Below are 11,004 nucleotides of genomic sequence, written 5' to 3'. Positions count from 1 at the left end.
CTTGGGGGCGTCAGCTCTGCTCCTTACGGACTGAAGCTTTCCTAAAGGCAGGGCTCCCCCTCCTCGGACTCCCTCCCCGTGCCCTGCGCGCATGGCTTTCAGTGAGGCTCTTTTCCCGTGAGCTGCCGTAGGGGCTCCATCTCTCAAGGACTCGGTCTAGTGAGGGAGACAGAGAATCAGGCGGTTGTTAGCACCGGTGCCAGAGGGACCCGACGCCAACGACCAGGGCGGTTTCCTGTGGTCACTCAGGACGCCACACTGTGTAAAGGACCCATCGCCTGATTCTCCCAGACCCAAATACGGCAGCACAACACAAAGAACTGGTCTTCCCTCCTGCCCGAAGGGGCTCCAGATTCAGGATGAGCTCTGCAACCCGCGGGGTTTGTAGCTATCAAGCCACAGATGAGAAAAATCAGTTTTTGTTTCCAGAGCAAGATCTGTCCCTACATGTTTTCTAAGTCACAGTGATTTAGAGGAGGGACTGAATTCGGTCTCAAAGTTTGCTTCTCTAGCCTCCGCTTACCCTGGGACAGACAAGCAAGCGCTGTGTGGTCTGTCAGTCTGGCGGGGAAGGTCCCCTGCCTGACATTCGCCGCCTGGACCGTGTGATAGATCTGCAACCACACGAGAATGTTCCATAGTTTGCCCCCCACCCCCTCGGTACGAACCACTGAGGACACATCGCAGCTTAGCTGTTCTGCTTGATCTGAGCACAGGAAGCACGGCCCCCACGTCACCGAAGTCACAGGGTGGGGCCGCTCACCACTGGACGCCCCCTGACAGAGCTCCTGCCACCACTTACCTTCTTACTCAGGTTAAAAGTTGACGGCTGTCAAGATTACCAAAATCCAAGCCCTTGGAGAAAGTCCAGGCCGGAAGGGAAGAGCCCTTCTGAATGAAAGAGGTCACGGCTTTGCTGTCTGCCCTGCCCGAACCGTAAACCGCCCCAGGTCTCAGGAGGGCCAAGCTGATGTGCCATGGACGCCCGTCCCTGACAGCAAGCCACCGCCACTGCCTTCACGTGGATGGACCCGTGCTGCCCCCGGTCATTTGCTCAGCTGCTCCGGTGTGCACACGCTGTGCTCTCCAAACCTTATGAGAACACAAGTTACTCTCTTGGTTTTGTTTTCTTCGTGAAAACCCCAAAATTTGGGCAGTTAAAACATTGTTAAGGACAAAAGGCACAAGATTCTACTAATCAACCATGGATACTCTTTCCTTTTTTTTTTCATATATTTAACGCAAAGATCTGAAACCTCATAGTGTACAAAACCAAACATTAAAGAAAGTGGCTGTTTTACAAAAAGACATTGTAGATTAATATAAAACTGGAAATCAACTAAATGCCAGCGAACATTCTGGAAAGATCCATGATCCATAAAGCGTATTTGAACATTACAGTTTCTTCTGCATTAAAAAAAAAAAAAAAAAAAAAAAAAAAAAAAAAAGATGGCCTCATGACTTCAACACATTTCTATGTTCATGGCTGTGTCTGAACCTTATGAAAAAAAATCCAATTGAATCTTCAGATGTTGTTTTTAACAGAGACTTAACTTTTTTCTTCTAAAATGACTCTCCTTGTTAAAGAGAAAAGACAATTGTGTTCGGTCATTGCTTGCTTGTCTCTCATTCAGAAAGTGTCGCACCTGCTGGGGGGTGGGGAGACGGTTTCCATGTGAGGCGAGTGAATCAGGACCCCTTCCTAACCTTCTGCAAGACCCCGCCTGTAACACTAGTCTTCAAATCACCCGTTGCAGTAGTTTCAAAGTTTAGAATGATTATGGCTGCAGCCCAGAGTACCACGATGAAACTTACTATCACAACAGCGAAGCGCAAGTTTAGAGAACATCGTTTCGGGAGGCAGGACGTTTTACGGTGACTCACAGGAGAGAGGAACATACGCGGATGACGGGCGGCTTATTTCAATCAACGCAGCTCTTCTCTGAAAAACTTTGTGCTTTCGGCCCACTGCACTTTCCAATCAAGTTGAGATTTAAGAAGTGAGCTCGGAGGGAAAATGTCAGGGACAAATTTGGGAACGTGGGCTCGCAGCTGAAGGTACGTGCTGTTGTGGGAACGGACGGTGTGCAAACACTTCCCAGGGAAAGGGCTCTTTTCCCCACGTGTACTTTGACCTCTTCTCTGCACTGGACAGTGGATGAAATTTCTGTTGAGACAAAACTAGAAACAGGGGCCCTTCGCCGCCCAGTAACGACTTAAAAAAAAGCTTTCTAGTCCCAGCTAACAAATTCTTAAAGAAATTCCTTCATGAAAACACAGCTCAAAGCCCAGAGTCCGGAGGTGAACCCACCACACTCAGGGTTCAGGGCAATGAGGCGACGCGGCGGAAAGCTGGACCCGCACCCCCGGGGCCCACATGTGGCAGACACTGTGCAGAGGCCACGACTCGGCAGCTGGTGTCTGGCGGGGGGCAGTGGAGGGATGTGTCCGTGGAGGGCGTCTTTAGGGACACCGTGCGGCAGAAGGATCAGAGACTGTTCTCACTTCAGAGAGCAGAAGGAGGACCAGATGGGAGAACAGCTACGGGACCAGACCTGGGGGCAGCCATGGGAGTCGGTAGTGAGCCCCTCGTCACGCAAGTGACGAAGGAGCTGGAAAGCTACTTAACGGACCTGTGTGCCGTGTACAGCGAACCATAGGTCCCTTCCTACTCCCGACAGCGTTTTTCAGGCCCTGGAATACCGTTCAGAGCCGATCTGGACAACTATACCCAGAAAATGAGCGATACAGCTTCGGGAAAGAACGCGGTATTTAAGGCACCTCCCCGGGCTCTCTTCAGAGGACCCAGATGGAGGCAGACGGGAGAAGCCCCCTCACCCTGAAAGCTTCGAGGGGCCGTGGTCCGTCTTACCTGCGTCAGTCAAATGCGCCCTATCATGTGCTCTCCGGGCCGGACACGTGGCCTGATGCGGACGCAGCCCCCACCCCCGGGTTATCAGGTGTAATAAGGGAACAATAGTACATTGTGGCTAGTGTGAAGTCCCCCATTTGGATGTAAACAAGTTATTGGCTTCATGGAAAGTCTACTCACGCAGACGGGCAGAATGCACCATTAAAACGCCGGGCACATGATCTTTAAGTGAGGCCTCACTGTCGTGTAGTCCCTGGACCCCAGCCAAGGTGGCTCTAATAAAATCAGGATTTATGCGGGGCAACCAAACGCCCAGATCAGGGTATTGGGGGGAACCTTGTTGCCGGGAGACCCGCGTTTCCGGGCACCTCAGACCCTCGCTCTGTGGCTCGCGGCTACGGGGCGGCAGAGACTCAGACGGGCGCACTCGTCAGGCCGGGTATAAAGGTAAAAAACTTTATGAACTTTGTACTGTTTGAAAATATAAAATCCAATAATCAGACAACGCTCCTTAGAAATGTGAGTTTGTTGTTTCTCACAAAAAATATAAAAATATTACATGACTTTTGACAAAGTGCAACTTGTTCCTGCCATTTTTGGGCTCCCTTTCCACACTTACGGGTTTTACCTCCATTTCAAAGGAACAACTGAAAGGCATCAGTTCTGAATTTAGCACTATATTTATTAGAGTGTTTTTATCAACAAACTTTCACCAGAAAGTTCCGAGTGCGTGAACGCAGGGGGCTCACTGGCCTCACTGTCTGCAGAGTCGCCCTCTGGGCAGGACCCGGGCTGCGCGTCCCCCGTTAGACGGTTAAACACAAAGTGTGGTTCATTCTGACCGGACTGTTCCAGATCCTGTGACAAGCACAGCCCTGTGTTCCTGTCTGTTTTGTCCGTCTGGCCCCCTGGACCCGAGCCCTGGTTCCTGGCCCCTCCGCCGCCCTCCACGTGCCCGACGTCTCTGTTCCTAGCAAGCCCCCTTTGGCTGTTCTCAGGATCACAATGCGCTTTTCGTGGGGACCCAGGGCTTCTGCAGACACAGGCCGACGGCCCCACCGTCGGGGAAACGTGCCCCACGCTCGGGAGACCGTGAGTGCGGGTCTTCTCTGGGGCCTGAATGTGCTGCATGGGGTGCAGGACAAAGCTCGTGGGCAGAGGATTCTGCGGTCCCGGTGGCCTCGCTCCGCCCTGCAGGCAGGGACAGTGATGGACGTGCGGGATGGTGCACATGAAGCCTTCGGGGGCCTGGTGTGCGCCCTTCTGCACGTGCACGAGGCTGCCGGCGGGGGCAGCGCACTGGGGACACAGGCCGTCACCCGCCTGCTGGCCGGCATGTGGGCCAGGCGTCAGGTGTCTGTAGGCATCTGGACAAGTGCATGTCTGACTCAGAGAGAAGAAGTGACACACGGCGTGCTGCTCGAGAGGGGGCGGGAACGGGGCACCGCCGCCATCGCCCCTGGGGCCTCTGCTGTACGCGGCACGCACCGGCATCCCGAAGTTCCTTGCGGGGCCGTCGGAAAACTCGGAGCAGATGTGGGTCTCCTCGGAGGCGCTGCCGCTGCGGGACGCCAGGGGCTCTAACTCATAAAACTCATGCTCCATTTCGGATTTGGGGGCCCTGGGATCTAAATGATACGCATTCACGGTGTGTGTTTTGCTTTGTCCCTTGTCCCCGGGGCTCGTGGACACGGCGTGGGAGAAGGCGCCACACTGGAGTCTCCCAGGTAAAGGAATCTGACCGCAGGCACCCTGGGGCCCGAGGCAGCGGCACAGGCACTGGAAGAAGAAGGTGGCGAAAGCCCAGCTGACACACATGATGAGCATCATGAAGGTGCCCAGCTGGGTGTATGCCAGAACCGTGGACGGCATCATCATGGCCCCGGCCACAAAGGTGGTCAGAGCGGCCATGGCCATCGCGGAGCCCATGCGACTCAGGGAGAAGATCACCTTCCCCTCCCGGTCGGCATCCGGGGCCAGGCGGTAAGCGACCCCGTAGTGGACGGCGAAGTCCACAGACAGGCCGACCGCCACGGAGATGGTCACCGACTCCAGGACGTTCAGCTCCCAGCCCAGCAGGACGAGAGAGCCCACGGTGACAAATATGGTTCCCGTGATCGAGACGATGGCAAAGAGGCTGATGAAGACGTTCAAGGTGGTGAGCAGCATCACGCTGAACGCCACGGCCACGGAGAGCCCCATGGCGATGAGGGTGCCGTCGGAGAGGCTGTCCTGCAGGTCGTAGAACTCCAGGTTGCTGACGAACCAGCCGTTGCTGAGGCCCTCGGGAGCCGAGCTCAGCTCCCTGGAGATCCACGCGTCCACCTCCTTGTAAAACTGGTGCATCTTCTCGTAAGCCAGCGTGAACAGGTAGGTGCTCTGGAACTCGAGCACGACGGCCCTGATGGTGTCGTTGATGTCAAACCTCGGCCCCGGCGTCTTGCTGTCCAGGTGGTACCCCGTGCTCCGTTCCAGCTCCATGATGGCCCTCTTGATGCACAGCTCAAAAATCTCCTGCTTGTAGGGGAAACTCCAGCGCCTGCAGCAGAGGTACAGGGCCGGCTCGTCACAGTCCTGGTTTTCCATCCACTGCTTGAACGTCTCGATGAAGCAGCTCGTGAAATCCTGCTCATCCGTCTGGTGAAAGAAAGTCTGGTTTCTCAGCTTTTGACAGAAGTGCAAGATCCAGACCTGGGAAGCAGGGCTCGCGATGTTAAAGCTGCCATCCAGGGCCAGCTTCCCTTTGCTCTTGGGGTTCAGGGGGTCGCCGTTGTCCTCCGGGGACACGCCCCAGACCACCGTGATGGGCATGTGCAGCTCCTCCCCGCGGTGCACGCGCTCAAACATGAAGAGCTTTTTGTACTCGGCGTCGTAGCGCTCGAAGGGGTGCGAGGCCCTGAAGAGCTGGAACTCATTCAGCTCCAGGGAGGGGAGCTTCATCTTGGGGTTCACGCACACGACGTAGGCCCCGCCCACGGTCAGGGCCAGGAACCAGAACAGCCAGACGTAGCGAAACTTGATGACCACGCACGGCAACACCTTCTCGAAGAACACTCGCGAGGCTTCGGAGACGGCGAACAGCAGCCGGCGGCACTTCCGGCGAGCCGCCGCCCAGCAGCTCTTGCTGACGTACTGCTGCTGCGGCTTTCGGAAGCCGCTGAAGAGGTTGAGGAGGTACCGCTCGTGCAGGACGACGACGGCCGGAAGCCACGTGACCATCAGCACGTAGTTCACCAGGACCGCCGTGCCCGCGTACACGCCGAAGCACCGGATGGCGGTGATGTTGCTCACGTAGTTGGCGTAGAAGGCCGCGGCCGTGGTGAAGCTGGTGACGAACATGGACAGCGCCGCGTGCTGCAGGGTGACGCCCACCGTCTCCGCCGTCCCCGCGTGGGGCTTGTCGCCCTTGGCGTGGCTCCAGACGTCACACAGGACGAACGCGTCGTCGGCGCCAATTCCGACCAAGATGACGAGCGCGGTGAGGTTCATGAACGGGAAGAACTCGAAGCTGAACACCACGCGGTACAGGAAGTAGGAGACGATCAGGGAGCTGATGACGGCGAACACGGTCATGAGGGTGATGAACAGGGACCGCGTGTAGGCGCACATGACCAGCAGCACCAGCAGGACGGCGATGGCCGGGTACGCCGTGTCCGTCAGGAGGTGGTCCTGGAACAGGCTGTGCTTGAGGCCGAACTCGATGCCGGCCACGCTGGTGACGCCGTCGGAGCCGTTCCAGGCCACGAAGTTGTCCAGGTAGATGTCCATCATGCTCTCCCCTTTCTCCGTGGGGGAGAAGAGCATGCTGTACCTCAGCGCGGGCGCGGTGGGGTCGGCGGCCCTCGGGGCCACGAAGTCTTTGTCCACCAGGTAGTGCAGGATCTGGTACACGGCGTTGTACTTGGTGCACTTGCGCGGCACGCCCGTGCACTTGAGCTGGCCCTTCCTCCTGGCCGCCGCGTCCCAGCAGTCGGGCCCGAGCGTGCCGTTGTGGTAGTGCCTGGCGCAGGCCCGCAGCAGCTTCAGGGTGTGAGCGACGTCTCGCTCCACGATGTTCTGGCAGGACGACCGGTTGTTGAGGATGGCGACGTAGTTCCCCAGCGTCCAGCTGGGGCAGCAGGACGCGGCCGTGGTCCTCTGGCACAGGTCCCCGAACTGCGGGTGGGCTCTGATCTGCAGAGAGAGACGCGGAGACCGGCGTTTAAAACCGCTTCCCTCAAAGGTCCGAGTTAAGGCGGCCTGGAGGGGCGGGGGGCGTCCTACGGGCTAGTTAACCTCCTCCTAGGACGAGGTGGACGTCCCCCAGGCCTGCACTGCGGTCAGAGGGTGGGGGGGGGCAGCAAACTGCTCGGCGCACTGACACCCAAGCGCGAAACCACCAGCGGTTTGGTTTTAAGGAGACAAAGTCAGCGCCTTTTCAGGACGCAGGCCTTCGGAGTCTCTTTAGAAAGCAACAAAAAGGATGGGCCACGAGGCTTACGTATACACACCTGCAGGATTAATTCAGAGAACGGACAACAGCTGTCCAATTGACAGAGGGACCAATGGGTGGCTTTGCCTAAAGCTTCTGGTCGTCGGCATGAAACCTCTGGTGACAGGGAGCTAGATCTCAGCCAGCTTAGCTGGAAGCCAAGACGATATTCCCCAGAAAACCGTCCGCGAGCCCGGAAGTGACCCTGGTGATGTCAGGAGCAATGGTCCTCAGTTAAAATATCCCACATTTCTGATTTTTTAAAAATATATGTGCACACTTAATGAGACAAATAAGCAGGCGTTGATTTCTTCCACATCCTTAAAGGCTTATTCAAGTTGGATAAAACTCCTTTTGGGGTTTGGGGAAAGCACGACAGTTCTGGATTTAGTGTGGACAGCGCCTCATTTAGAACACTGTCCCACCACCGCCCAAACCTGTAAATTACACGAGTGGCCCCCTCCTGAGAGCCAGTTTAGGAAATATCCCCCTTCTCTCGAGCCTGCCAGAGACTTCTCTTCGGAAGGTGGCCCACTCATCTCGGTTTATCAAAGGCTGTTCCAGGGAGGAAACTCCAAAGTTCAAGGAGGGTGTGACTGTTTCTTCTACTGGGATTAAACGACTCCACCTTTACGCTTCATCAATCATATGCTGAAGTATCTTTGCAGAGCAAAGGGAACGTGGGGACAGATCGCGTCTTTGGTACTTAGACTCATCCAAGAACCGGCTTCCCACGCCCCTGGCTGTCGAGACCCCTGAGCGGGACCAGTCCTGGCAGGCGGGTGCAGAGAAAACACTGCACATGTATCCCAAGCATCAGAGCCAGGTGACCCACCATGGGGATTCATTGTCTGCTTCTGTATACGTTTGAAATTTTCCATAATTAAAAAATTTTAAAGACTACTCTATTGAAGGTGAAGAAAAATGAGCCCAAAAGGTTATGATTCAGGCATACTAAAATGGTTATTTTAACAAAGGCTTAATTTTTAAGCTCATTTCCAGAGAGCAATAATTACCTGACATTTTATAAACCGGTATGATTAGTATTTAATTCTTTGTAGGTGAAGACATTCACATATGCTAACACAGGGGAAGCCCTGGGATCACGTCTCTCTGGTTTACATGGCAGATAACCAGTTTTGCCCCACAGAGAAGCATCACACCAGCCCCTGGAGTCGGCCTGGCGACTCAGGAGACAGGTAACGTAGCCCCGACGTCTGAGTTTCAGATGGAGGAAAATGCATCCATTATGAAGCCCGCCGTCAGCTGAGAGGAACAGACGTGCAGTTGTTGAAATAACCACATGCCAAAGAGAAAGGAAATAGAGTTGCCAGCTAAAACTAGGCAAAAAATAACCTTCAATAACCTTTTCAAGTAACAGCAGGGTTTGTGTGTGTGTGCCTGACCAGAGATTACAAAGTTAGACAACATAAATGCAGACTAAAGACAGTCGTATTTTGATGGCTGTTATCAAAAACAAATGCCAGTGGGGCCCCTGGAGACCAGCCCTCAAATCCAAAGGTGGTGCTGGCTGATGTACAACCTTCCACACAGTTTTCGAGGACCCTGACAGGGTTAGAAGGGACAGAGGAAAGATGTTGTGACTGATACTCTTTAGCCCAAGTTGGATGCCAGCACCCTGAATCTAAAGGGTTGGAGTCCAAGAGAATGTTTAGGCTTTCGAGGAGTAAAGCCCTATGTTCCCCTCCATCTGTCCATCCACCTGTCTGTATGTCCATCCATCTACCCATCCACCCACCCGTCCGTCCACCCATCCACCCACCCACCCATCTGTCCACCCATCTACCTACCCACCCATTTGTCCATACACTCACCACCCATCCATCCGTCCATCCACCCACCCGCCCATCCATCTGTCCATCCACGAAGCCACCTGTCCATCCACCCATCTACCTACCCATCCATCCATCCATCTGTCCATCCACCAAGCCACCCGTCCATCCACCCATCTACCTACCCATCCATCCATCCGTCCATCCACCAAGCCACCCGTCCATCCACCCATCCACTCAAAAGAAAAACCATACTTGTTGAGAACCTACACATGAAGAGTAAGGTACAGCGATCCTTGCCCTTGACTTACGCACGGTGAGGCAGAGAAATAAAAAGCTCAAGTCACTATAATTCAACAGGGGAAGCAGCAGGGATGTGTAGGGGTCTGTGTGAACCTGCAGAGGGGGCACCCACGTCTGAAGGGCTTGGTTGTTCGTGACGGGGATGGCGAGACCCACAGGCGTTTGTCGTGCTCACAAGCAGGCGATCTTCACGCAGAAAGCAGGTTTTCAGAAAGAGATTCGCGGGAATGATTGCAAAATCTTTTAAGTTCTCAAACTGGGAGCTTTCAGTGAAAGTAATTTCTTGTAATTTAAGAGCAGGTGGCCTTTCTGCTCTCGTCAGTCACAGACGGGACGTTTTAGGGAGTCATTTTGCTTCTATGGCTATAAAGGTCTGCACACACACCCATTTCCAGAGAGCAGCAGGGGTGAGGCTGACTTAGAATGGGAGGAAGCAAGAGAAGAGAGAAAAAGAAGACACTGGCAGAGTTTTCAATGGTGCCTTAACTTGTAAAGCTATTGGCTAGGCCGGAGGCAAGTTAAGAGGCTGAGAGAAGAATGGCGATCAGCACGGGGTCTCATCCACTCTTCTCCCACGTGACACCCCTCTTGTACTAAAAGCTCAAGGGACCCAGAGAGACGAGGCACAGCAGGGCCCCGCTGTCCTCTGTAACACAAGTACCACACATTTCTGGAGTCCACTCAGCTGCAGGGGGGCTCACGTGTCCACACAACTTACCCGGTCAACAGGGTGTTAGGCGCTAAATCTCACATCTCTTTGACAAGCTGGTTGCTTGAGTGCTAAGTTCCATGATGGGCAAAGACTAAGAATCAGGGTAAAGGGTTTCCAGCAGAGTCAGGACCCGGGAAACACCCCGCCGGGTCTAATGGCCGTCCGCCAGCGCGTCCCTTGGGATGTCAAGGCAGAAAAGGGTAACGAAGATCCGGGGAGTCCGCTGAGCAAACCAGCGTTGTGTCAGGCGGCACACGGCAGCATCAGAAACAGGAGCCACTCGCTTTGGAAACCAAAGCCCATCGGAATCCTGAGCACCAGGGGCACATAACTTCAAGGGAATCTGGGGTTTGAGCTCAGTGCGCTGCAAACACAAGCAGGTGACAAGGGACACGTGTGGCCTCGCTGAGCCTTCACCCCGATTACCAGCCATTTTCCGGTCACCGCACCCGCCGTTAAGCCCTCTTGCTCAGTACCCCTTGGTGTGGGTCCCATCCAGCTTGATGGCTGCTTGAGCGCAAGGACGGGGGTGGGGGTGAGGGGAGGAGGAGGGGGAGGCTGACAAGCGGCGTGTGCACAGTTTGCGTGAATCACGACCAGGACAAATACCGCTCTGCAAAGGGTCTCGACCCGGGAGACCCGGAAAGGGTACGGCAGTCACCTGCAGACTGAGCTGCTAGGCGACAGTTATTACGTCGGGTGTCAGGGAATGCACGATCTCTGCGAGGAAGGTTTACCGTTCCGTACTCACTGCAGAGGCTGTGTGTGCCACTGTTAAAAACAGCATTTAACAAGGAAAATTACAACCTGCTCTATGAGGTGGGAATTCTGGGGCCTCGACCCCCTACTTATT

General features: G+C 54.8%; 1 protein-coding gene across 9 annotated transcripts in view; it reads right to left on the bottom strand.

Moving 5' to 3' along the window:
• Positions 1–3,533: 3,533 nt before the first annotated feature.
• Positions 3,534–11,004, bottom strand: part of DISP1 (dispatched RND transporter family member 1) — a 182,335-nt gene continuing 174,864 nt past the window's right edge. For all 9 annotated transcript variants that reach the window (XM_023248075.2, XM_023248081.2, XM_023248079.2 and 6 more), the window contains one exon: positions 3,534–7,045. In XM_023248075.2, coding sequence (XP_023103843.2) covers positions 3,557–7,045 — 3,489 coding nt within the window. In that variant the 3' untranslated portion in view covers positions 3,534–3,556. The remainder of the gene's footprint in view (positions 7,046–11,004) is intronic.

The sequence above is a fragment of the Felis catus genome, chromosome F1 (assembly GCF_018350175.1).
Source record: "Felis catus isolate Fca126 chromosome F1, F.catus_Fca126_mat1.0, whole genome shotgun sequence".
In the NCBI taxonomy this organism is placed as follows: Eukaryota; Metazoa; Chordata; class Mammalia; order Carnivora; family Felidae; genus Felis; species Felis catus.
This window is presented reverse-complemented; position numbering and strand designations above follow the sequence as displayed.